Raw genomic sequence first — 26,836 nt, forward strand, 5'->3', positions numbered from 1 at the left:
AAAGTCTGTTAGGATTCAGTAAGATATGGCAAATTATTTTACAAGCTTGCCCATTTTTGCAAATGTCAGACAAGTTCACTATAAATACTGTCAATGTCAGGGTGAATCTACTACATGAACTATCCTCCTATCATTGGTGTTTTGTGTATTTGTTTCAGCTGCTGCTGTTGGTGGATGAATCAGTCAATTTGCTGATTAATATTGGGATTGTTCTGACTTATTTTCCATAGACTCTTAGAGCAGAAGTATTTGGCATCTGTATTTTGAAAATGTCCTCCTTTTTATACAGTTTGTCTTGGGTTTTGGAGAAAGACCCGTCAAGATGTATGCTAACATCGGAAATGATTGTTGTTCCTAAAACCTTGATTTGTGTTTTTGCATGTTCTTTTTTTCCCCCCTATATCTTTTCTCCTGTTTCTTGTGGCATTTATTTGCCTTTTTTATTAAAATGCTGCTGATTTAACTGTGTCCAATCGCCTCATAAAGCCACTGGCTGAAAAAAAAAAAAACAGGGGAACTCCGTATCAGCTGCTGATTGTCAACACTGCAATGAAGCTCAAAGAGTAATTTTCACATTATTTGCCTCATATCGTCTTGTGGCCTAGACTTGAATTGGATCTCGCTGTGAGTCTTCTCCAGTGAAGTCATCAGAGCTTCAAACTTCTTAGACTTCTTTCATCATACCGACCAGGAACGCTTACCTTCTTCTATCCAAGATGTCGGTTCCATTTATATTTCTCCTGGACGTCTGCCTTCAGATCCGTAGCAATGCTCACTTCCACATTGGCTTATCACCACAACTGCCATGAAATCCTCTGCTGCTTCCCCAGAAATAGTAACAATACAAAAACAAAACACTAACCTCAATCTCTCTTTTTTTTTTCCTCCCTTGCAGCTATACTGTTCGAACAACTGGTTTTGTCAACACAGTCACACAAAGACATGTCTGATATTGAACATTTGCTTTGCTTTATGTCTATATTCTAATTCTTCATTTGGGTTAAGCTCCATTTTCAAATTAAGACACTTGCCGCCTTTCCACTGATCTCCAGCTTGCTCTTTATTCCCCTTCTTCGAAAGCCGCCATGTATCTCACCGTCAGCATCAGCTTGAGTTGTGTCTTTAACTTTCCTCCTTTCAGCTGGAGTTGCAACATCTTTTGCTGTTATCTACACCATGTGTGGTTTGTTGACCAATAACTGCTTGTCTGGCTTAGAACTTTGTGAAAACTTGCAGCAGGTTGAAATATCTATGTTGATATTCATGTTAAGATTAGCCTCATGTTTTTTTTCTAACCAGTAATTGGTTTTTATTTAGTTTATTTTTTGTACCTTTTTTTTGGACATTTGATGTTACCCAATATGATAAATAATGAAATACACATTTAAAACTTAACTGCAGGATTATTGAACATATAATTATCCTGATAATATGGTCTCAAGCTTTCTGTTAGGAAATCGAAAAACAGAAAAAATGCAACATAAATAATGATAGATTTGTCTCTGAATTCCATATTTTAACGTTAATGAGTTTTCTTTGAGAATTTCCCTCTGACCAGCTTTGCTGACCCTGCTAAAGAATTCCCACAGTATGATGCTGCCCCCACTATGTTTAACAGTAGGGTTGATGGTGTGATCTTTCTTTTCTTTCTTTTTTTTCAGTTTGTACCTGTCCTGTTTTATGAAAGAAACAAAATCACACAGTGATGGAAGTGCTGTATATCTCTGTATAATAGCCATTATGGAGGATGATCAGCAGATCTGCTGATCTTCACTCCCTCCAGGACATGGTACAGGCAGCACAGTTGAACTTATTCATTAATGTAATCTGTTTGCAATTTTACAAAAATTATCACATGTCTGAATAATTGTTTTCTCACTTATTTACATGTTTTTTGTGGTGCTTTTGGTCTGCGATGTTCTTTGAACATATCATAAGAAAGGTAACATTCTCTTCCTCTTTGTATATATACACTATAAAAATAGACTGCATGCACATATTTACAAAACATATATATTTACCGACTATTGTTAATTATATTTAAAATGTCTATACTGAGAGTAAAATTGATTAGAAGTCACAGGCTTATTGAATAAAACTGATTCTGGCGTTACGTTGTGAGCTGTAGGGGGCAGCAGCGTCTCGAAACAATTTTATTTTCTCAAAAATCAAGAAGAAGTCAACCTGACCAAAGAGCCTTGAAAGAGAGAACTTGCAGTAGAGCTCAGATGAAACAACCAACCCGAATTTTACATTCAATAAATGTCCGTTTAAAGTGTAGAAGTAATTGTGTTGCATTATTTCATGTCTAAAATATTACGGTAATAGCGTTTAGGTTCTTAAGTCTTGGGAATGTCTCGTTATTTCTTTTAAATTGTAATGTCATCTTTCGCTCCAGGCTGTTATCTTGTTTAGCTAGCGTTAGCAGCGGCTAATCTCCCTCTGTAGACAGTCTCCGCAATTACCCAGCACTCCTTTGAAACGTATGACCTGTCTCTGGCCTTGGCGTGCAGTGTGTGCGGCTGCTAGTCGTCTGTCGGACTTCATTAATTGTAGCCAGCTTTCTGTCCGACCTGTCGGTAGTGTAACTGGGAGCTGTCGCAGCTGAGCCGAGCCACCATGCTGACATGTCGGGCTGTATGGAAGAAGCTCGCACCTCTGGCCAGAGCCTCGTCCACTGTATGCCGACAGAACGTGAGGAGAGCAGGTAGGTGAACTTCATGGTTACACTTGTTGTCTTCCGGTTAGCTGGCCTTTATCCAGATATGAATGAACTAATAATAAATGTGTGCTTTGATTCATTATTTAGCCGCTCTCCGTGCAGGCTTTGCTAGGTTTGTGTTTTCGCCGAGCCCGACCTTTATGTTCTCTGCGAAGCTAACTGGGTAATCAGCAAATGTTGACGCTGCTGTCCAGATGCATTTGTAATGATTAATATAGTTGGTCGTAGATAAATGTAGAGTATTTATTGGGAGCTTATCAATAATCATGGGTTTGATGTGTCTGCAGTGTTTCTCTGACAGGTGTTGCACCACTTTCTGAGACCACCCGTCTAATTGTTGCCTTGATCACATGCACGGACTCTTATCAAAAGGATTAGATTCTTGCCCCCCATTATGGGACTTGTTAAAGGATAAGCACAGGCACCAACCTGACCTTCAGCAGCATGCAAGACTGTTCCAGCAGAGAATAGTCCATCAGAAGTGTGGGCTATTTTTAATTAGCACAATTTTCCATCCATAGAGGTTTCTGCTTTCTCTCCATTTTAAGAAATATCAAGACAGTATGTATCTTTGCAAAGTGGAGGGTTAATGGTCCATTTTATTTGAACACATCCATGTTTGGATACTTTTCATATGCATAGTTTCCAAATGAAGTCATGATGAAACAAGGCTCATTAAAGGAACACCAAGGTTGTACCACAAGATTAATTTTAACTATGACTTGTAAAGTGTCCTGATTTAACTTTTCTTGTGAATTAGCACTGTGAGAAACTGAACAGAAACGCAGATGCTTGTTGCTGTAGTTTTGCCATTAGAAAATGTGGCAGATGGCATTCTGCTGTGAAACATAAAGACATTCAGGTTGCATTCAGTTTGGAATAAAAATAATTAAACATAAACATAGACATTCCAGTTTGCCATGGGAATCTAGACCTTGTTCAGGTTAATTAAGGAAATGCTTGAACAGCAAAGCAATTAATTTACCGTATTTAGTTACTAGAAAACATTACCTAACAGACTATTAATAAAACACAACTTATTTTAAGTTGGGAACTGGAATGGACAAAAAAAACTGTCTCAGCTGGATCTTGCATGGCTCAGTAAGAATTACAGCAGTAACAGGAAATCTACAACACAGTGGCAGCTCCTTTAAGTGCCTTGTGATCAGTCAGTGTTTGAATGATCACAAGGGTGAATGTGGCTTAGTGTAAAATGGTTTGGGGAAAATCACTATAAGAACTCTTGAAAAGGGGCTGATGGCCATAAATCATAAATAACATGCAACTCATAATGTGACCAGTAGTTCAGAAGGATAAAGTTATTGGTAAGCAGCAAGCTGTTGAATTAATTGATATATAAGATTTTCCCACACTCATGAATTTTAAGACTTATAAGACAGCATTAATCAACAGTAACTCTGGAGGAGCTGCAGAGATCTTCTGCTCAGGTGGGAGATTATTTCCACTTTTCAACAATAATTTGTGCAGTCAGATAAAATCTTCGTTAGAAGAAAAACATAAGAAGTCCATTTTAAAAGCTTAACAGAAGCCAATGTATGTTCACACGTGTCCAGCCTGTCAAAAATCCATTTACTCTTTATAAATCATCACATTTTTAAAATAATGGACTTGGAAAAAAAGAGGTGGTGATTATTTACTTTTTAAATATTTTTCTTCCCCCCCAAAATTACTTTTGGCAGGCAAAGGGCTTTGGCCATTATTTTTTAGGAAGGTGACAATTTGAGATCAGTTGTGTGGATGAAGTTTTCCCAATAATCTTCTTCAGGGTGGAACAATGCCAGAACTCCTCTGTGTGTGCCTGTGGCGCACATGTCCACAGGGCCGGTGGGTGGAGGCGGTGACAACCTGAAATACGCCCTCCTAGTTGGAGCAGCCTTTGTCGGTGGCTTAACATATGTGAGTAGGAATATTCCCAATATAGTCCTGAATTTCTACAATGCATTTCAATGCTGTACAAGAAATTTTTGTTTGTATGTAAGTTGAAATATTATTATTTTGATTTTTTTTCCGTCCCCCAGGCTGTCATTACTCTAAAGGGAGACCAGAAAAGACATCTGGAGCGGATGGCAGAAATTTCCTCCAGAAAACAAAAATCAGCCTCACAGATCCATACAGAACCTCCAGGTGAGCTCAGTCATTTTATTTTCCTTTCCAGAGAAATGTCTACTTTTGATTCTTTGTGTTTTCGCTGCTGAAGCCACCATGATAGAGGGTGAGTAGTTTGAGGCAGTGATGTCCATAGCTATTGCCAGAATTTTGAGTGGCTGTCATTTGAATATTGTTTTGATTGGACAGTTTGTTCATAGTATGAACTGATTTGGTGTAAAACCAGCTGACTCTGCAGTCAGCTTAGGTTCAGCTTCCTCTTTACTGCTATATGTAAACCAGATTTGTATCAGAGAAACTGTATTTTCAGTAATAGTGACATATTTAAGTTTACTAAATATATCTCTCTAAACGCTCCCTCCTGAGTAAATGGAGAGAATAATAAAATACACAATGTCTCTTAACATTGTGTATGTCAAGAGATGATGTCTATTTTCAAGAGACATTTTATTATTCTCTCCATAAGCTCAGTTTAAGTCTACGGTGATTTGTGATTAAGTGTGTTTGTTGCTCAGCCCCCCTTGAGACAAAACTTGAAGCCGCCGCTGCGCCTGATGCTGAAGCAGCGGCTCCCAGTGAAACTGCAGAACCACCTCCAGGTCAGCCGTCTGCTTTTTACTCTACTCATATGCGTTTTGTTATGCCTCCCGTACAAACCGTAGCTTCAGCATGAAACCACTAGCATGCCATTTTTGTATCCTGGAGGGTTTCTGTTCTGTAGAAACAGAAACCCTGTTCTGTAGAAAATAATTATGATGGCCTAATTTGGTGTTTTAACTTATTTTTGGATTTTATTTTTGGATTCAACCAGTTGTTGAATACTCCCACCATAAAGCATGGGTCGTCCCTTCTCCATTACTACTGAGTGGCTCAGATTCTTAGCCGATTTCATGTATTGCTTCCGCAGTAGATGAGCCACTGGCAGAAGCCTCAGCAGAAGAGGCAGCAGCTCCACTCACTGATGCTGGAGTTGAGGAGGGTAAGACTGAGAAGAAAAATAAAATTTCTTTTGTAGTGACCAATAAATATTAGCCAGAAAACTGAAAGGAGCGTGGTGTCAGTATGACATGCTGCAGTCGGTTAGGGCGCTATGAAGGTTGTCCAGTTCTGTGCTTACAAAATATCTTTTTTACTTTGCAATTGATGATGAAACTAACACTTTGAGGATGCCACACTACATTTTTTCTATTTTTCTGTTCTGTTTACCGTATTCGGAGTCTGGTAACATACAGCCGAGTGCTGGGAGTTGTAGGCCAGGCTCCGGTTCCCCAAACCCCAGCTGTATGTTCTGAAAGCTCACACAGTGTGATTTCTACGGGTCTTTTAGTGTGATTGAAAAGGACTGAGGGATTGGTGATTGTAGTTTTCAGAACTGGCTACAAAACTGTTAATGGAAGCTAAGATTTACATCTAAAAACACCGTTTTGAGTTTGGTTTAAAATTGTGTTGAGTTAAGAAAACCCTCCAAACCAGAACCATCCAAACTCCATGGAAAGTTGAACCCAGAATAACAATGTTTCATTTTTTGTTGTAATTGGAAACGTTTCAATCAATCAATCAAATTGTATTTGTACAGCACATTTCAGCAGCAAGGCATTTCAAAGTGCTTTACATCATAAACACAAAGTCATGCAACATGGAATAAACAATACATTGTTACAAATTACGTTTCAAATACAATTCTAAACAGGTGTGTTTTTAGTTGCGATTTAAAAGAAGTCAGGGTTTCAGCTGTTTTACAGTTTTCTGGAAGTTTGTTCCAAATGTTTGGTGCATAGATGCTGAAAGCTGCTTCTCCTCTTGGTTCTGGTTCTGGGGATGCAAAGCAGACCAGAACCAGAAGACCTGAGAGGTCTGGAAGGTTGATACAACAACAGCAGATCTTTAATGTATTGTGGTGATTAATATCAAGCATCTTAATCATTTTTATTCTTGATAATTTTTGCCTTTGTCTTCTCTTGTAAATTTGTAAAGTTTTCCAAAGTTTTATTCCATCACTATCTGGTTGTTAGCTTAATGAGACCATGAACTGATTATTTCCTATTTTATCTCCTCCTGACCAGCGGCAGACTCCAAACCTTCGTTGCCCTCACACGCCCCCTACCTCCTGATTGGTGGAGGTACGGCATCTTTCGCAGCTGCTCGATCTATTCGAGCCAGAGACCCTGGTGCCAAGGTCAATCAGGCTTCTTCTCATCTGACGTACATAGAAAATATTCATTCTGTAATTTTAGAGGCTATTTTTCCTAAGTTCTAATATATTTTTTGTTGTTGCTGCAGGTGCTGATTGTAACTGATGAGCCAGACCTTCCATACATGAGGCCGCCTCTTTCTAAGGAGCTGTGGTTCTCTGACGACCCCAGTGTGACAGAAACTCTGCGTTTTAAACAGTGGAACGGGAAGGAAAGAAGGTGGGGTCCCAGTCTTTCCATGCAACCTTGAGTTATTTAAAAGTGTTATTTTAAACTGTTGTTTTGAATATTTGTCGAATTTCTCCATCTTTTCATTTTCAAACTCGTAGTTTGTTTACTTTGCTCTGAATTTAACTTCTAGCTTTTTTTTTTAGCACAGAGAAAACTTCAAGCGAGTCAAAACCTGTCATTACAAACTACACTAGAGCATCTAGTCCGTTTATTAGCTGGATGTGAAAAATATTAACAAAAAAATCAATCATTCATAATTTCAATAACTGTCATATTGTGTGGCTCTATCATCTACGCTAGTCAAAGGATTTCGGGTGAAAGTTTTATGTATTCACAAACTTAAATTAACCTTTAAATTAACCTTAGAAATGGCTTTCTATAGTGTTCAGATTACAATCCAGAAACGAGCAGCAGAGGGCGTCACAAGTCTGCCGTTATGTTGAAGAGAAGGTCACCAGACTGGAGGGATTCCTTCATAAATATTACTGGGAGGCTGCACTTTGCTCCCGACGCTCAAAACTACTCGAGACCATTTTTTACTTATAATTTTTTTTACTGCAAGTTTACTAAGTTAATGTTTAACATCTATGCAGTTTTCAGAGTTGTCTGGTTTAAGTTGTAATCAGCTTGTCAGGATTTATTAGACAACCAGCAAGAATATCCTCAAATGCTTTAAACACCAGTTTGACCAATTAGTTTGAAAACTAATTATATATTTAGTTTGCTATTGAGCTGCCTCAGGCAGATTATCATTCACTATTTGCAGCACTAAATACGTTATTATTAAGACAACAATGATCTTGAAAATGGTGCCTCATTGGTTTGGTGTTTATCGCCCTTCCTGTAAGCCTCCTTTATGCCGAGTGACCTTCATTTACTGTTTTGACTGACTCTTGGATGCTTCAGCTACTGGTTGGCCTCCTTGTCCTCTGATTGTAAATCAAATCATGTCCTTGCCTATCAACTGAAATGACCAATGTGGATTATTCCTTCCAGGTGCCAGTTTTTAAAGGTCTATTGACATCTATTGTATCAGCATTTCTTTTTATATTTGAAAGCTATACATTTTCAACACTGCTGTGCTTATTTGACAGTATCTACTTCCAGCCGCCTTCGTTTTACATTGATGCAGAAGAGCTGAGTGGTGCTGCAAATGGAGGAGTGGCTGTCCTCGCTGGCAGGAAGGTTGGTTTATAGATTTGGTTGATAAATAAACACAACAGTGGTCTAGTTTAGTATGCTTTATATTGAAATACCAAATTTTATATATTTTAGGTGGTTCATATGGATGTCAGAGGAAACAAAGTCAAACTTGACAATGACATGGAGATTTCATATGACAAGTGCCTAATTGCTACAGGTAAGCACTTGTGCTGCGATGTTACTGGCCATAGTTAATAGACATGTGAGAGAATCTAATTTAGACTTTTTTTTCTTCAGGCGGAGTCCCAAGGAACCTTCAGGTAATCGAAAGAGCTGGAGAGGAAGTGATGAAGAGGACCACTGTTTTCCGCAAGGTCAGAGTTTCACCACTAGGTGGCGTCAGATTTATTAGCAGTTAAATTTCTCAAAAGTAGAACGGATCACTTATAATATGTAGATGTGCAAAGTGGGTAAAGAGACGTGCTGCTAAAGATTTCCTTGAAATGTGGTTCTAAATATTATAAATATATTACTTCTAATTCTGTAAAAACAAAAATCTTCTTTTAAACACCTTTTTGGCCTCCAGTTATTAATAAAATAAATCAGCAAATAGCAGACAGTATTTTTAACTGCAGACGCATCTTTTGCTACAAATGATCGAGTGTACGCTAAAGGATTGCTATGCTATTGCATTTTAGGCAGTTCAATTTTTATTTTCTTTTTCAAAAAAGTAATTGATTTATTTCCTTATTTGCATCTTTCAATGTATTTCTTATGCTGAATAGAAAAAGCTTAAGTGGTTAAATGAATATTTTGCCAATATTTAAATGCAATTCATTTTTAGAATGATTAATTACAATAAGTGACAGTTGCATCCCAAAATACATATTTATTTAATAGTAGAAATAATGTAGCGTCAAAATGCACTCCATTAAACTTCAAGTAAGTACAGATAGGTTGTTACTTTGAAGTATGTTGAGTTGTTCAGTCATAGTAAGACCCTAAAACATCTGAAGTGAGATGTTTTACTTGCAGATTGATGACTTTAAATCCCTGGACAAAGTTTCAAGAAACACACAGTCCATCACCATCATAGGAGGCGGATTCTTGGGCAGCGAGCTGGCCTGCGCGCTTGGCAGGAGATGTAAGACTTTTTGACAAGCTGTGAAAGTTTCAAGTTGAATCAGACTGATAGTTCTCGGTAACATAACAAACTGTTTTGCTTGCGTGTCAATCATATTCATCCTTTTTTTCAGCAACAGAGTCCGGATTAGAGGTGATTCAGATGTTCCCAGAGAAGGGCAACATGGGCAAGGTGCTGCCTGAGTATCTGAGCAATTGGACAACAGAAAAAGTCAAGAAAGGTACAACTTGATTGACACAGGTGGGGATTTTTCTTGATTTTTGGGATTTTTCTTGATTTTTCTCATTGTTTCTCTCTGTGTGTGTGTCCGGTCAGAGGGTGTAAAGGTCATCAGGGAAGCGGTGGTGAAATCTGTGTCCTACAAAGATGATAAACTAGAAATCAAACTCAAGGATGGAAGAGTGGTAGGTTCACATTTCAACCAAATTTAACTTGGTCCAATACACCAGACGGAATTATCAGGCACTAATGATGTTGATTTTTACCTTTCAGGTAAGAACGGATCACATTGTCACAGCCGTCGGTTTGGAGCCCAACGTTGACCTCGCCAAGTCTGCCGGTTTGGAGGTGGACTCGGATTTTGGTGGCTATCGGGTCAACGCAGAGCTGCAGGCCAGGTCCAATATCTGGGTGGTAAGTGAAAATCCTGTTTCTGAATGTAGATCATGTTTAGGATTTTTATTTGAGTTGCAAATGTTGTGCATCATGTTATGTGATCATAGTGCCACCTTCTGGTCAGATAAGCTCTTGGTTCATGTTGCAGCAGAGAGAAGCAGCTCTGGCATGTGTTCCTCTGAAAGAATGAAAGCTTTGACTACAAATGTTGATAGAAAAAATGAGAAACGGGCATAAAGTTATTATATGAACGTGACAAGAAACCAAAGTAAAATTCCTCCATTTCCAGTTCAAAATATTTTTTTCTTTGTTCTTTTTTAAATAATTTTTTGTTGTCAGATTTGCTCTGTAGCTTATTTGACCAGATGAGAATTTGACTAGATCTTTATGCACCACAATGTTGGATTAAAAAGAAAAATGAATTTGAGTGCTCCTCATATCCTGACCTATGGACAGAATTGACTAGTAACTAGTCACATTTACTCAGTTACATTTATTATGAGATATTGCTACTTTTGAGTAAAATTTCTGGACACTGGAGAACAAGCTTGTTTAAACCAAATATTCACCAGGCACATACCTGCAGTTTTATATTGAAAGAAATTTATTTTGAAAAAAGAAATTTCTTGATTTTGTTATTTACACAAATTATTTTCAGTTTGTTCCTTAAAGTACCAAAGTTTTCACGTAACTACATTTTGGTCCACCTGTACTTTACTTTATTCAACAGACTCATGGTCCACAAGATACACAACAACACAACATAAAAAACAAGAGAAAATGAAAAAATAAAATACAATAAGTAGTCATAAAAAAATATAAATATAAATCTTATAGAAGACTTGTATACCAATGTTTCCAAAGAGCCGACTGGTATCTTAGCGCACTAACAGAAGGCTGTGAGAACATTACAAGAAGATTGTTCGGTGAGTTACCCAAACGACACATAAACTTGTATATCAGATTTCTCAAAAGGGCCTGAAATGTTCTGACATGTGCGTTACAGAACATTTGACTTGCTCTGCTGAACCTGGGTTTCTTGATCAAAATTCTCAAAGAGTCATTATGAGCAACCTTAAGCTTCTGCATACTAGTTTTTTTAAATTTGCACCACAAACGAGCTGATGTACAGTAAGCTTTAAACAGGCTTATTTTTACCTCATCAGAGCACATATGAAATTCCTCCCCAAACGTTTGCCTGGGCGTATAACATGCGACACTGCCTATAGATGTCATCATCATCAGAGAGCTGGTCTGTGATGTAGTGACCCAGATACTTAGTTTTGGAACAAACATCTAACTTTTGCCCTGATAGAAAAAAATCAGGGAAACAGAGTTGTTTGTCGGCTTTAGTTCTACAAACTAGTACAACAGTTTTCTTAGCATTATACTGCACATCAAATCTCAACCCATAATCAGAGCAGATATTCAATAACTGCTGAAAACCAGCACTACTGGGTGAGAGAACAGCCAGGTCATCAGCATACATAAAGTGATTGACCAAAGTATCACCAATCATACACCCGGTTTTACAGAGGTTCATTTCTTTTGATAGGTCATCCATATACAAGTTAAACAGGGCAGGTGAAAGAAGCCCACCCTGCCGCACACCATTACTAACACCAAAGGAAGCAGAGATGTTATTTCCCCATTTTACATGCATTTTCTGGTTAGAGTACCAGTAAACTAAAATTTGTATAATAATATCTGAAACACCTCTTTTTTTTTATTTGTCAAATAACTTATTGTGATCAACACGATCAAAGGCCTTAGAGGCATCAATAAACCCAAGTAACACAGATGAATTTTTCCTTAAGTATGTTCTTACAGCTTCTTTCAGGCCGTAAATACAGAAATCCGTTCCCAGCTTGGCTTTAAAACCAAATTGATTATCTGTTGTACTAATAAACTGATTAAGCCGACCAAGCAAAATTTTTTCTAATACTTTAGATAACACACTAGCCAAAGCTATGGGTCTGTAGTTATCAAGGCTGCCAACCTTATTAGTTTTGTCCTTAATTACTGGCACAAGGGTAACAGATAGTAAGGAATCAGGCAACTGCCCATGGGTCAAAAACCCAGAAAAACACATTGCAAGCAGCACAGACACTTTTTGGCTAGCATATTCAAATGTTCTGCTGCAATGCCATCAGAACCTGTTGCTTATTCTCACACAAATTTACTATAGCCTGCTGAATTTCACTAGGGGTTATTATAACCACATCATTCTTAGCAATGTTTCCCAGTCCATAGGGTTCATTTTGTACACAGTTAAATAAGGCAGAATAGTGCTGTCTCCATAGATCAGCTATATTATGAGCCCCAGATATGCCCTCTATGGTATTGGGGAGTAATGCAGCAGACCTGTTTAAGGCTCTAACATCATTCCAAATAATTTTCAAATATTAAATGATTTCTGTTGTGACCAGTTACTCGGTATTTGAGTAAGCTTAATACTTTTTTGAGTAAAAACCTGTTGAAGTATTGCTGTTCTTACTCGAGTACAATGTTTGGTTACTCCACCCACCTCTGATTATCAACTGTCCTTATTGGTCTGTAATGTGCAAAGTGCTCAGTCGTGTTTGTTTCACGTTAGGCTGGAGATGCGGCCTGTTTCTATGACATCAGGTTGGGCCGCAGGCGGGTGGAGCACCACGACCACGCCGTCGTCAGCGGGAGGCTTGCAGGAGAGAACATGACAGGAGCCAACAAACCTTATTGGCATCAGTCTATGTTTTGGTGGGTTAATTATAGACGTTTTAAAACTTTTTAGTTGCAATTTTTAATAATAACTTAGGAGTAAACTTGAAAACTCTTTAGTTCTTCCCTTTGAGGTGGATGTAAAGCAGTTTTGTTCGGTTCCACAGGAGCGACCTGGGACCTGATGTCGGCTATGAAGCTATTGGGATTGTTGACAGCAGCCTGCCAACTGTAGGAGTGTTTGCCAAAGCTACTGCCAAGGACACACCCAAAGCTGCTACTGAGGAGTCAGGTAAGCGTGCTCAGTGTTTTAATATTCTTAATGACCCATATTTTGTTTTTTTTTCTTGCTGACGTGTTGCATTGGGTTTGTGTAAAATGTCTAGACATTTGCAGCATAGAAAACTGTTTATTTTCTATGCTTTCCGATCTCTTCATACATATATGAAGAGATAGTATATGGAAATACTAAAATTTTCTGAGACACACAAATCATGTAGATGATCAGAATATAACAAGCAAACAAAAGCTGCAATTTTGTTTAAGACCTATTGTCTTAGAATAAAAAAGAAAAGAAATAGCCTGTGTCTCAAATGGGGGGAATTCAAGAGAGGTGGGCATTTATTGTGTCGTTTATCATTTATTGTGACATTTTTCTTATAAGAATTTTGATTTATTGTTGTCACAATACATTTCAGTTATTGATTGAATAATTAAAAACACTGTTAGTTGATTGTGTTATAAAATGGCATTATGTGGCTGGAAAATACATAATACTGAACCTTTAAAACAAATAAAAGTGGAAAAAGAATTACTATGTTGATTCTAATTGAATTCAACCTAAAATCTGACACTGATAAAATAAAATTTTTCAAAAAAAGACTCAAGTTGAAGCTTTCTCTATGAATGTGCTCCAGGTACCGGGATTCGCTCAGAAAGCGAAACGGAGGACACGGCTTCCAGCACGGTGGTCCCGGCGGCGCCGGCTCCCGTCGTCGATCACAGGGACGAATACGGGAAAGGAGTCATCTTCTACCTGAGAGAGAAGGTGGTGGTGGGGATCATCCTGTGGAACGTGTTTAACAGGATGCCCATCGCAAGAAAGGTACCGCTCGTGAGTCATGGCAGAATTAAAACACATGACGCATTTACTGACAGCCGTTTTGTGTGGGGAAAATTGTAGATCATCAAGGACGGAGAGGAGCATGCGGATCTGAACGAGGTGGCCAAGCTGTTCAACATCCATGAGGACTGAGCCGCTGGACAGTTGCAGTCAGGGGAGAGAGAGTTTATCTTCATAATGAATAATGAACTGTGGCAGTGATCGCCTCCTTCATTAAGACACAACCACTCATGGCTACCAAATTATCACTGCAAAAAACACAAAATCTTAAGGTTTTTTGTATAGTTCCTATTTCAGATATCTTGGTACACACAACATGAGACTAAACTAACTTACAAGCAGCATATAGGAGCTTTTTTGAAAATAAAAACATTTTAATATTGATTATAAAAGTACTAGTTTCATTATTATTTCACTTGTAACACTGGTAAAAATATCTTACGAGTAAAATAATCTGGTGGAATTAGCACTTTTTCCATGTATATTAGTGATTTTTCATTATTATTTAAAACAAGCTCTCTTGCAGAAAAGTTACTTGTAAGTTAATTTAGTCTTATCTGAAGTGTCAAATATTTGCACTAGAAACTAGATCAGAAAACTTGGTAAGATTTTGTATTTTACAGTGTGAGGATCAATGTATATTAAACTGTGGATATTTTCATATTTGGGATTTGTATCTGCTGTCTTAATTATGTTTGTTTTGATTTTTTGGGTTTATTGCCACATGACAACTCTCTGTCTTGTTTTCAACCCGCCATTACTTGTGATCGGCCCCTTCTCCTCCGCTTCCTCCCGTCATTCACAAAGCTGAACTGTTCTCCGTCTGTGTGATCGGTGCAGCTTGTTGTGAGAAAAGCTGCAATAAAAGCTATTTTTAAATCGGACTCAACCCATTATTTTCAGCTCTGCCTCCAGATAATGGCAGTGATGAGCAGCTGCAGTGACCTCTATTCGAAGCTGTGATTGTTTAGACGGTTGTTGCAGTCAGTGAGGTTGAACTCATCTGTCCCGAGGAGTTAGAATCATTCCCAGTTGCTTGGCAGATTGCGACTCGAAACGATGGAGAGGGCGAACGAGGAATGTCTCGGCTCGGTTAAAAATACTTTTTTTTTTTTTTTTTTGGTGAATTAGGAGAGTGGGTAATTTTTTTAAAAAGTGACGCTTTATGAGTGTGTTTTACATCGTGTTGAAGTTCATATTAAGTCAGTCCAGTGTCCAACTCCCAACAAACTGACACCAGAATAAAGCTTGGCCTAGTTTTCCCATCTTGTCCAGGGGTAAAAATGAGCAAGCAGGCAGAAATGTTTCCCCCTCTTCTTCTTTTTTTCCCCCTTTCTCCCACTTTGGGCTTCTTGTGTTTTTTCGATGGCTCTCGTGCTTCGTTTTCTCACACATCCTTGATCTCATTTGACACTGTAGGCTCCAGAACGAAATGCACAAGGAGCTTTCAAGTGTGAGGCAAACGCGTGCGGCTGTAACGTCCCATCGCGTTGCCTGATTGTAATTTTACATGAGTAAAGTGGCTGGAACCGCCGCCTTCTCCTCTCCTCAGCACGAGCTTCAGCATCTGGCTTTAAATTTTCCTGCAAAAAAAAAAAAAAAAAGATGAGTAAACCGGATACTACGGACAAATGCGGGAGAAATAAATGGATGTATGCTTGAGCTGAAACAATGATTCACCGGAGTTATTTGGAAAACAAATGTTTAGCATTCATCATCAATGTTGCAATCCATAGGTTAATTTGTGGAAGATTGATTTTATGTAAAGTCTTAAAAAATAGTCCTTTTGTGATTTTTTTTTCCTTTTTTTCCCCAAAAACTTTTCTGGGTTTTATTGGAGGGAATCTGAATCAACTACTTCATATTTGCTAAATATATAAATTATTTTTAGAATTTATTAACATTCCGCATGCAAGTTGGGCAAAGTTAAATGCTGCACAGTAATTCACAAGAGTACAACAAATGTTTAATTTTTTAATATAGACATTGTTTAAAGTTCAGATAATAATATAGTTGCTGCATGGTTATCTAAAGTAGTAATTTTTTTTATTTATAATTCATGGACCCTTTAGGTGTGTACAATTCAATGGTTGCCTAAGACTTAAAAAAAATCTAAATTATTTATTTTATTCTTTGATGCTGTCAATTTTATTTCAAATCTGTAGATAAACTGTAACCTGGGTACTGTATTAGTATTTGAAAATTATGGACTGAACGTTTCAATAACTTAAAATATTTTGCAATAAATTTTATCCCCTGATTTAATTTAATTCTTCTCATGTGACCAGAATCTTGATCATTTCCAAATTTAAGAAGACGCAGCGTGGCGCCAGGCTGCTCCGAAACCCGCACTGTTCCTTTAAATACTCTTGCAGCAATTCTTTCAGCAATCACATGGCCGTGAAAAAGAGTTCAAGCTTGAAGTCATCCACACAAACAGAGGAGGAAGAAGAAAAAAAATTCCCTTAAATTATACAGCAGCAGCAGCTTCCTGTACTTTACACCTGCTCTGAGGGAGAGAGGCTGATCTGTTGGCCGGATCAGCCCAGTTAGGACATCCACAAGAAGAAGGAGGAAGTTTCCTGCATTTTTCTGTTACTCCCTTTTCAGCTTTTCTTCTCTTTTGCTTTTTTCTCGCTTCATCTGCTTCATCCGGTGCTCAGGAATGCTTCTCAGCAACTGGTGCGATTTTTGGGCTTGCTTTGTCATTTTTCTACAAGCCAGGTAAGAAAAGCTTTGCGTTAATGTTTCAGTTGCCTTTCGGGTTGGTGCATTTACTGGAGTGTGTGCCTACTACTGCGTTTAATGCGGTTTGACAAGATGATGACGATTGCCTCTCAGACAGAGAGAGGCTTGTCAACAGTTCTGTTTACTCACAGAGGAAGCTCGAGTTGAATATTTTATGATCCCCAATTAGGACAAATGTTTTCCAAAGTAAACACCATGTAGAATGTCTGCTTCCCTATAGAAACAGACCAAAAAGAAATTTAAGATTTTGGTTGGTAAACTAATCCAAGTGTGTATTTTATATATATATATATATATATATATATATATATATATATATATATATATATATATATATATATATATATATATATATATATATACACACTGGCTCTTGGAAAGTCTAAAATGTAAACATCGGGAATATATAAGCATTTATAGATTTTATGGTTGTTGTTTATATATATATAAAAATTCCCTTCTCACCCACCGCGGGTGGTTCTTATCCTCTGAGCTCGGGTCCTCTACCAGAGGCCTGGGAGCTTGAGGGTCCTGCAGTATCTTGGCTGTGCCAAGGACTGCACATTTCTGGACTGAGATGTCTGATGTTGTTCCTGGGATCTGTTGTAGCCACTGCTCCAGTTTGGGGGTTACTGCCCCGAGGGCCCCAATGACCACAGGCACCACTGTGGTCTTCACCTTCCAGGCCCTCTCCAGTTCTTCCCTGAGGCCCTGGTATTTCTCCAGTTTCTCGTGCCTTTTTCCTGATGTTGCAATCACTTGGTATTGCTACATCTACCACAACGGCTTTCCTCTGATGTTTATCCACTAAGACAATGTCTGGTTGGTTCGCCATTACCATTTTGTCTGTCTGGATCTGGAAGTCCCACAGGATCTTAGCTCTGGTGTTCTCCACCACCTTTGGGGGTGTTCCCACTTTGATCTTGGGGTTTCCAGTCCATATTCTGCACAGATGTTTCTGTACACTATGCCTGCCACTTGGTTATGTCGCTCCATGTACGCTTTCCCTGCCAGTATCTTGCACCCTGCTGTGATGTGCTGGACTGTCTCAGGTATATATAGACTTTCCAAGAGGCAGTTTTTAGGATGACGTGAGAAGTGAAAGATCCCTCGTGTCCCTTGGAGTTCTGCCCCAAACAAGTGTGAGGAGCGCAAACAGAGAAAGTAGTTCCCTGCCATGAAAACGTCTCTTTCAAGTCAAACTGGACGTGACTAGACTTGAGGCTGGAGCGGGTCCACTGTTCTTCAGACTGTCCTGTCACCTGCCAGATCCGTGCTCTGTAAGGAGATGAAGCTCCCCAGCAGAGCGCTCCGGCCTCCCTCTCCGTCCGACTTCCTGGACAAACTGATGGGGCGGACATCCGGCTACGACGCCCGCATCAGACCCAACTTCAAAGGTAAGTGCTCTGCGGGCGAGGGAGGCTTTTCCTCCTTCACCGTGGCTTGTGACTGCTCTCCCCTCTGACCCACAGCCTCCAGTTCGGACTCTCTCCTCTCCTCCGTCACGTTTTTTTCCCGACACAAGTCCTTGCGCGCTGCGTTGCCCCACAGGCCCGTTTCAGTCCAGTCCTGAGCAGCGCACGCTGAGTGAAGCCGGCAGATTCCCTCTGACATGCTTCGCCTTCAGCCTCCGGGGTCGAGATTCACATTTATTATTTCATGCTCGCGCCGCATCCCCTCCTTCATCCCCCATCCCTATCCACAGTGCATGCTGGGTAAATCTCCCACCGATTAGCTATAAATACACTAATGTGACTAAAGCAGAATCAATAAATCATTGCATCTGGAAAAGAGCGGTTGAAATATTCATCCCGTCACAAGTGGGCCGCGGATGGATCGCAGGGACGGTTCAGTCCCGTAACGCGGCCCCGGGATGCTGCTTTGGAGGAAAGCTGTGCTTCTGGCGATTTCGTGTCCTCTGCTTTTGACCACAGTGTTTGTTTGCTTCTGCCAGGTCCTCCCGTCAATGTCACCTGCAACATCTTCATCAACAGCTTTGGCTCCATCACTGAAACAACCATGGTGAGTCGTTTCTGTTTTCCTCCTGCACTTGTTTCCGTTCAGACTCAGACTCCCGTGAACGCACCAGGGTTTCAGGCGAGAGCGAGGCCCTTTAAAGTTTCATCTGTGAAATCAATATTTGTTTTGTTCTTGCACAAAAAGAACCGTCTTGTTTTCATAAGGTATGCAAGGTGGGCTTGTTAAAAAAATAAAAATAAATAAACATTTTTGCTTCATCAAAAGGAAGACAGTTTACGATTGTTGTGTTTTGTTCATTTTGAATTTTTTACTCTATTCTTTGTAGGCTTAGCTAAGTTTGATGTTGTTTGTGGTCCCATTTACTGTAAAATTAGAATAAAACGTTATACCACTTATACCAAACATTTTTCATTTGATGAAAATGCATTTCTTTTTTCCTGTGTGGATCCTGCTGTAAAAAGTTATTTGGCTTTTTCTGGTGGCCAGATTTGTGTTATTCCAAGGGCCGCCATCAGGTAGTACATCGGACACCCTTCTCCTAAACATACATCTCATGGGATGGATGAAGCCCTAGCCACGACCCCATTTCACAAATAAAAGATGAGTCCATACCAGAAAGCCAACAAATGCCACAAAATGACCTACAGGTTGTTGAATGTTCAGACAGAATGATGCCAGACAACTGGCGATGTCTGCAACTTGGTGAGGGACATTAATCCAAATATTAGTGAAGGTGGTTGTTTATTCTTGAATTAATGCACATAACAAAAAAAAACTGTTATAAAGTTAAACTTGTACGTACAATTCTTGATTAAAAAAATACTGAAGTTATAAAAAGTGTCATCCATCCACCTCCAAACACTTAGGAGAGACGATGTTTTGAATAAACCCTGAAAAACTCACGTCAACAACTTGCATGTGTGCAATGAACATCTGAGTAAACTTCTGTTCGGAACCCAGAGAAATTCTACTCTACAAATCCATCAACATACAGTAAACTACACATTATAGTGACATTTTTACTCAGAGATACATTTGCGCATAAATTTGCAAGCACAGCGCTTTGTTTTTAAGTGTGCTCCCCCCCAAAAAATATATTTTTAAATTAAGTTTGGTATATGAATGAAGACAAGGGTTTAAAAAAATCTATTTTATTCCACAGAACTTAAAAAGAAATCTTGTTCTCTTTAGATAACATGTAAAACTCTGTTTTAGCTTTACACGTTGCTTTCCATTAAATATATATCTAACATGTTGTAAGACACTGAGTCTAGGTTTTATTTGGAAAGAACTACAAGTTCTGAGACAATATTTTTTTAGTTGGTATTTTACTTTCCAACACGGAGTCACATTGGTTACCTCTGAGCAGAATCTTAAGTTCACTGGACAACTTTGGATTCTTTCTTTTTACCATTTGTATGCACAAGGTCTCTGTCACACAGGAACGCATTAATAATTTATTAGGTGTATGCAAGCGTCTTGAGATGACCGCATGTGCTAATTTATTCAAGCTTAGAGTAAAAAACTTTGTGCAGAAAATACCTTTAAGCAAAGCCTGAAAAATTTAGGCTGAAACAGTAAGTGCACTCAGTTTAAGAGCACTTAGGTTTGTTTGTTGGTGTTTAGGACAGTTTTCACACTGACAGTTTGTGCGATAAAGATTTTCTTTTTCAGTTTTCATAGTGCTCTTGTTACACCTGTGCAAGACATAAAAAGGTTTGAATTTCATTCAAAATTTACAGTGCTACTTTGAAGCTTTCCCCGTTTCGTCATGTCACAATCGCAAACTTCTCTGTGAGAATGAAGAATTAATATAAGAATTGTTTTGTGATCGACCAGCACAAAGTAGCACAGGGTGCACATGTGAATATCTATGTGCAGATAGAAAGTCGCATGTGGTTTCCAATTTTTATTTCAGAAACAAAATTCAGAAAAGTGTTGCATTCAGCTCCCCTGAGTCAATACTTTGTAGATAGAGAACAACTGTAAACAGCAGTTTTTTTTTTTTTTTTTTTTTTTTTATTTTGCCACAGATTCTCTGTTAGATTTTGAGCTGGACTTTGACTGGACCATTCAACTGAATATGATTTGGCTCTTTGCATCTTCCACCTTGGCTCTTATAAACTAACAAAAAAAGGCAAAGAAGCAACTGAAGTTTTCAAAAATAGATATAAAAACAAATGGATTCGGAGTTTTTATTAATTAATTTATTTTTTTGTGTGGAATGATTTTGTCTAATTTCAGCAACAGAATGACATTAAAAGTAGAAGTCTCTTTTTATTAGATGTGTTTTTCTTGTTAATATTGCTCTGGCTGTTTATCTTATAGTGGTTAGGTTTATGTAGAACGGCTCTGTGAAAAATTCAAAGTTTGGGATATTACTAACATGCTAAGAGATGTATTAATACTGCTGATGTACAAAGATGGACTCTAACTGATTATGTGATTTTTGAAGGCATTTATTTAGGCCTACCATACAAAATGGGGTTAGATATAAATAGTTGCTTTGCTTTGCAGATATTTTGTAATAAAAATGTAAAAAAAAAAAAAACATGCATAATTTTCCTTATATTTCACAGTTAATCAAAATAAAATAGATTGAAGCTTGTTTCCGTAAAATGTGAAAACGTTTAAGGAGTGTAGCTAAATAAATATGTCTACAACATGCTGTAGGTTTTGCACTGCCAGTTTTGCTGCATTTCTCGACTACTTTCATATCTGATTTCTACCATTAGGACTACCGGCTAAATGTGTTTCTACGGCAGCAGTGGAATGACCCCCGACTCGCCTACAAGGAGTATCCGGACGACTCCCTGGACTTAGACCCCTCAATGCTGGACTCCATCTGGAAACCCGACCTATTCTTTGCAAACGAAAAGGGAGCAAACTTCCACGAAGTGACGACCGACAACAAACTGCTTCGGATATTCCAGGATGGAAACGTCCTCTATAGCATCAGGTTATATTTGGCTTTTTTTGTTGTTTTTTTTCCTTCCCTCATTTCAAATCTGAACATGAGCCTCTGCCTCCCGCGGTTTTAATCAAAACCTCTGAGAATGCTGCACGGCTTGCGAGAGGATTTTCTCACCCCAGTTCAGTTCATTAGTAATTGTACTGTCCAGGGCACTACATGAGCAAGTTCATGTCAAACTGTAACCGTGGGCAAAGTAAATCAGGTCAGTAAAGAGCCGCTGAAGCAGTGGTGAAACGTAGCGTAATGGTACTGAGATATAATTAGAACAACAGACACGAGGGGCGTTGTCTGAAGCTCCGTCAGCGCCTCCAAGAGACATCAGCTTTCCTGCTGGTTTCTGAACTTCTCATGCAACCTTTGAACTTGAAACATAAACCTAAACCTAACAAAATAAAAAGTAATGATATGTTTATTGCCCTGTTCATTCGTGGTCATTTTCATGTGACTCGTGTACAATGAAGTCAAAATAAAAACGGCAAATTCCGTGGACTGGAAAGAAAGAACGACTGTTTGTTGCAAGAGTTGGGTTGTCACCCTTTTTGTTGCTTAAACCGTTCTAACATTTTTGCTGCTTTTTGACTTCTAGGCTGACGCTCACGCTCTCCTGCCCCATGGATCTGAAGAACTTCCCCATGGATAGCCAGACATGCATAATGCAGCTGGAGAGCTGTGAGTTCATCCTTCATGGCAGACGGAACCAGAAATTGTGTGTAGATTTGGCCAGTGAACTTGTTGCTCACTGTGCAGCTTCTCCGTGTTTCCTAGTTGGCTACACCATGAACGACCTTATTTTTGAGTGGCTGGATGTCGGAGCGGTGCAGGTGGCCGATGACCTGACGCTCCCCCAGTTTGTGCTGAAAGAGGAGAAAGGTCTTGGTTACTGTACCAAGAACTACAACACAGGTACGCAGTATATTGCAATCTGATGATATAAAGTCATGGTGCACAGTCCCTGTTGAGTTAAAACTAACCTAATCTGAATGCCAATTCAAATATAGAGCAAGCTGGCATGCAAGTTCTTGGAAAAGTATTCACACCCTTGGAAATTTTTCTTTTTATTTTATTTTTTGCAACTTCAGATTTTTGTTGCATTAATTTTTGAGAATAAATTAGATAAACCAGCACGAAGCAGTGCATTAATTATGCAGTAGAAGGAAAATTATTCATGGTTTTCACAATTTTTTGGTTATTGTAATTAAATTGTACACAAGTGGATTCCCTTTTCTAATTAGGTGACTTCTAAAGGCGATTGGCTGCACTGGATTTTTTACACAGGGGTACCACAGAAAAGAGGCCTGAATATAAATATGCACTTCACCTTTTTTTAAATTTTTATTTGTAAAACAAAAAATGGTTTTAAATAACTGATGTGTAAGGTTTAAGAAATGATCCGATGAAAGAAAATACACACCACATCATAATGTCAGGTAGAAATTAATAGGCATAACGAACTTCGTAATTAACACTATGCTAAATGTTGCCTGTCTAAAAGTGATTTTACGATCCATTCTTTGGCTGAAACGTGAATGTTGATCACGTCTAGCACAACTACTGAGGAGGTAAAGAGCTAAGGTTATTCCAAAAGACCACATTCATTAATGCCAACCCTGACATGAACCTTTTTGTGCATCATAATTTTAATCATCCAACCATTTACTGTTTCATTTTGTGGAAGCGTTTCAGTGAAGTCTTACCAGGTTGTCACTTAGTCCTATGGCTCTGTCAAACATTCATCAACCCGACTCACAATCTTTCACTCAACGTTTGATGAAAACAACCAAACTGCACAACTACAACAGTTGGCTTAAAGAAATAACTCAGTTTAATCTTCTAACTCCTCCTTTGTTCAGGTAAATTCACCTGCATAGAGGTTAAATTCTACCTGGAGCGTCAAATGGGCTACTATCTGATCCAGATGTACATACCGAGCCTGCTCACTGTCATCCTGTCCTGGGTGTCCTTCTGGATCAACATGGACGCCGCGCCGGCCAGAGTGGGTCTGGGAATCACCACGGTGCTCACCATGACGACACAAAGCTCAGGCTCCAGAGCCTCTCTGCCAAAGGTAAGCAAAGTTATCCTTTTGTTTATTGGTGACCTTTACTCCTCCTCTAAGTGAAAGTATTTAGTGAGTGAAAATTAAATGCAACATTTTTGTTTTTAAAAATGATTGAAGTGACTCATCAAAGAACAGGTCAATCAGGTCAATAAAAGTTCTAACATAATGTGAGTTGAATGCCATTGATCATTGCATATACACTCTTGACTAGAACTATATGTTTTGTACCGGGCAAAAAAAAACCTCACACAAATAATGAAGAGATAAAGATGTTAAATCAAGTTTGCCCTGCAGAATTACTTGCCATCAGCTTTTGCACACAGTCTTAATACTAATCGACGGATGCAACGCCCTTGGTCTGGCAGGTGTCTTACGTCAAAGCCATAGACATCTGGATGGCCGTGTGTCTCCTCTTCGTGTTTGCCGCGCTGCTGGAGTACGCAGCTGTTAACTTCGTTTCACGCCAGCACAAGGAGTTCTTCCGACTCAGGAAGAAGCTTAAAGAGCAGCAGCGGCAGCAGCGGCGGCAGCAGAGAGCTGTGAGTACAGCCCACCCACACAGCCCCTGGGGCAGCTGTCACCTGCTATTCACTGCGCCCAGCTATGCAAGAGCCACAGCTCAGCTGCATGCTGCACTCCAACTGGGAAACGCAGGCAGCGCTGACCTGTAATTAATTCAATTCACCTTGTTTCACTGCAGACAGTGTGTTCTCGGCTTCTTCCGGTTTTACCCCCGATAATATGAGAAGGAAAGGCAGGGATCCAACATGGGTCAAAACCATCTTGTGATGTGAATAATTCTTGAGATGGGGGTGTGGACAGCAGAGGCAGGATTCATCAACATATTTAAATATGTTCAACCTACAGAACGCTTCTGTAAGCAAGGCAGAGTGCGGGTTAGTGATTAGGGTCATGTCCTGTCTGTTCACCATCAGCAGGGAAGCAGTGACAGTAAAGGGAAGGGAAACACCACGCCAGGAAACAATGCTGCTCAGGGGAGCGCAACACAGCGGTGCAGTGCCTGTGCCAGGGTACGTCCCGACCTGCTGCCTCATTGCCAGTCACGTTCGCAGGCCGAATCCCAACAAATGTGCTCTGTCTTGTGTTTTGTGTACCTCCCCCGCAGGAAGAGGAGCTGGCGCAGCAGGGGTTTCTCCTCCAGAGCATTGGACTCTCCCTGTCCAGCGCCCCGGAAATGGACGCAACGCCGGTCTTCGCCGACTTGCCTCCCGGTTTAGGTTTTTACGAAATCCAGCGGCGTTTTGTGGAGCGGGCGAAGAGGATCGACACCATCTCCAGAGCCGTGTTCCCCATGAGCTTCCTCATGTTCAACGTGCTCTACTGGCTCACCTACAAAGTTCTACGGCACGAGGACCTCCAGTTCACTCTTTGACCACCGTGATCACGACAGGGACATTTGAACGTGAAACGTTTGCAGACTGAGCGGCATTTACTGGGCCATGCAGAGAATGTCGCACTGCATGTGCAGTACCATGGAAAAATTCTATCATACAACAAATCGTGTGGGTTTTCCCTTTTTAGTTTGTTTCTTTTGATGAAATTTGCACTTAATTTGCACTTTGTAAGCATTGCATATCAGAATACAGTGTGTGTATAACCTTCCCCTATCACTTGTGTTTGGGTGCTGTAAATTCAGGTCAGTACATTTTACATTGCACTTACTCACCTCAAGGGCCCTCCACACTTGCTGGTACCCCTGGCAAACGTGTGCAAAAGCAATAAAATTAATATTTTATTTCAGTAGCATAATCTAACTCATGTTTTATTATAAATCCAACCTTCAATGTAAGACCAAAAACTATCTCAAGCTGCAAATTCTTCACCCAAACAAACGCTTGAGGGTTTGGCGCAAAACAAAGGATGAATATTTGGAAAAGCAACTCATATCCACTGTTAAGTACGGAGGAGGGTCAGTAATGTTGTGATAGATTTCTCTAATGAAGACTTAAGACTTTGGCTGCAGGGCTGACAATAAGTGTAACATCAACCACTTTGTTCAAAACACATTTAGCACAGCTGCACATCATTTCTTTATGTAGAACCTTTTTCACCTACTCAATAGATGCACTTGAAGATTAAATTATTATTTTTTATATATATATATTGTTATGTGAAGCCATGCTGCAATGACAGAATAAATTTTAAGGTTTATTAAACATCATCCACAGGACTGCCAGTATTTGTGTGAAATTGTTATGTTTTGCCACTCAGTGATAAAACGTATGTAGCATTTATCATAACCTTTAGGTTCACTTCTGCAGCTGTGCTGGTATGGGCCTGGGAATTTTAATATACGTGAAATACCTTATGGATTTAAACGATTTGTTTTTTCTAAATGTTTGACCAGTCCGTTGGGATAATGTATCAGTTCCAAAACTAAACCGTAACAGGAACTCTTTCTGTATAAATAAATATGCACCCAGAACAATCTTTTTTTTTTTAAGTTATCAATGTTCAGTCCTGAAATATTAAAGATAAAATGTGGCTCTATAAGAGGCAAGCTTTGAAAATGTGCATCATATCTAGTTTCCACTGACACTGAACAAATCGTTTTACTTGTATTTTTATAAATAAATCTGTCTCTTGAAACCTATGGAGTTTCTTTCTTCTTCAAACAACAAAAATATTTAGTTGAGCCAAAAATAATACAGAAATCCTTTGTTGCTTTTCACTATAATAGTCCAAATACATCAGAGATTCTGAAAACCATGGCTCGCTCTCTGTCACTTTCTGTTTTAAAAGATCCTGGAAAAGAAGCAGGTCTTTACACAGACACCCGCAGTGTTACCCTAGGAGCCTCCAATTTAAAATAGAAATCCACCCTGTAAATGAAGCAGGCATATTAATATTTGATCAAAAAGTAGTCGTCACGTGCATATGTACCAAAGCAGGACAAGAAGGCTGCATGCATCAGCTTTGAAACTTGGAAGAAATAGGAAGGGCCTTGTTTTCTTTTAACAGTGAGGGGATGATTGGATGTCTAGCTACTTTCACATTAATCGTTTTTTCATCAGTTTAGCAGTAAAAAAAAAAAACAACGAAGTTGACATTTTTGAC

At 39.2% G+C, this 26,836-nt stretch overlaps 2 protein-coding genes across 7 annotated transcripts; both read left to right on the forward strand.

The window, feature by feature from the left end:
- The first annotated feature begins 2,455 nt into the window (after positions 1-2,455).
- On the forward strand, positions 2,456-14,876 carry aifm1 (apoptosis inducing factor mitochondrion associated 1). Of its 4 annotated transcripts, none has more exons than XM_055043695.1 (19): positions 2,456-2,707; positions 4,509-4,639; positions 4,762-4,867; positions 4,941-4,955; positions 5,365-5,448; positions 5,757-5,828; positions 6,913-7,025; positions 7,130-7,260; positions 8,367-8,457; positions 8,548-8,632; positions 8,713-8,789; positions 9,451-9,559; positions 9,672-9,779; positions 9,875-9,963; positions 10,052-10,192; positions 12,771-12,913; positions 13,042-13,166; positions 13,792-13,979; positions 14,058-14,876. In XM_055043695.1, exons 1-19 carry the CDS (start codon positions 2,620-2,622, stop codon positions 14,127-14,129), a joined length of 1,968 nt encoding a protein of 655 aa, XP_054899670.1. In that variant the 5' UTR covers positions 2,456-2,619; the 3' UTR covers positions 14,130-14,876. The 4 variants fall into 4 exon arrangements, with proteins under 4 accessions (XP_054899670.1, XP_054899671.1, XP_054899673.1 ...); XM_055043696.1 differs by having other exon boundaries at positions 5,760-5,828; XM_055043698.1 differs by lacking the exon at positions 5,757-5,828.
- A 1,537-nt stretch (positions 14,877-16,413) lies between these two features.
- On the forward strand, positions 16,414-26,352 carry glra4b (glycine receptor, alpha 4b). 3 transcript variants are annotated; one of them, XM_055043700.1, is made up of 10 exons: positions 16,414-16,721; positions 18,015-18,142; positions 18,700-18,767; positions 21,461-21,684; positions 22,286-22,368; positions 22,465-22,602; positions 23,550-23,764; positions 24,124-24,297; positions 24,694-24,789; positions 24,885-26,352. In XM_055043700.1, exons 1-10 carry the CDS (start codon positions 16,663-16,665, stop codon positions 25,149-25,151), a joined length of 1,452 nt encoding a protein of 483 aa, XP_054899675.1. In that variant the 5' UTR covers positions 16,414-16,662; the 3' UTR covers positions 25,152-26,352. The 3 variants fall into 3 exon arrangements, with proteins under 3 accessions (XP_054899675.1, XP_054899676.1, XP_054899674.1); XM_055043701.1 differs by having other exon boundaries at positions 21,491-21,684; XM_055043699.1 differs by having other exon boundaries at positions 22,286-22,602.
- The last annotated feature ends 484 nt before the right edge of the window (positions 26,353-26,836 follow it).

This window comes from Poeciliopsis prolifica, unplaced genomic scaffold (assembly GCF_027474105.1).
Source record: "Poeciliopsis prolifica strain line A6 unplaced genomic scaffold, Auburn_PproV2 SCAFFOLD019, whole genome shotgun sequence".
Classification (NCBI taxonomy): domain Eukaryota; kingdom Metazoa; phylum Chordata; class Actinopteri; order Cyprinodontiformes; family Poeciliidae; genus Poeciliopsis; species Poeciliopsis prolifica.

Excerpts from the sequence above, each read along its gene's own strand:
- aifm1 (XM_055043695.1), top strand. The coding sequence starts at position 2,620 with ATGCTGACATGTCGGGCTGTATGGAAGAAGCTCGCACCTCTGGCCAGA. Across the intron at positions 2,708-4,508 it reads ACAGAACGTGAGGAGAGCAG|GGTGGAACAATGCCAGAACT; the intron begins GTAGGTGAACTT and ends AATCTTCTTCAG. Across the intron at positions 4,640-4,761 it reads TTGTCGGTGGCTTAACATAT|GCTGTCATTACTCTAAAGGG; the intron begins GTGAGTAGGAAT and ends TCCGTCCCCCAG.
- glra4b (XM_055043699.1), top strand. The coding sequence starts at position 16,663 with ATGCTTCTCAGCAACTGGTGCGATTTTTGGGCTTGCTTTGTCATTTTT. Across the intron at positions 18,768-21,460 it reads CCATCACTGAAACAACCATG|GACTACCGGCTAAATGTGTT; the intron begins GTGAGTCGTTTC and ends TTCTACCATTAG. Across the intron at positions 23,765-24,123 it reads CCAGAGCCTCTCTGCCAAAG|GTGTCTTACGTCAAAGCCAT; the intron begins GTAAGCAAAGTT and ends TTGGTCTGGCAG.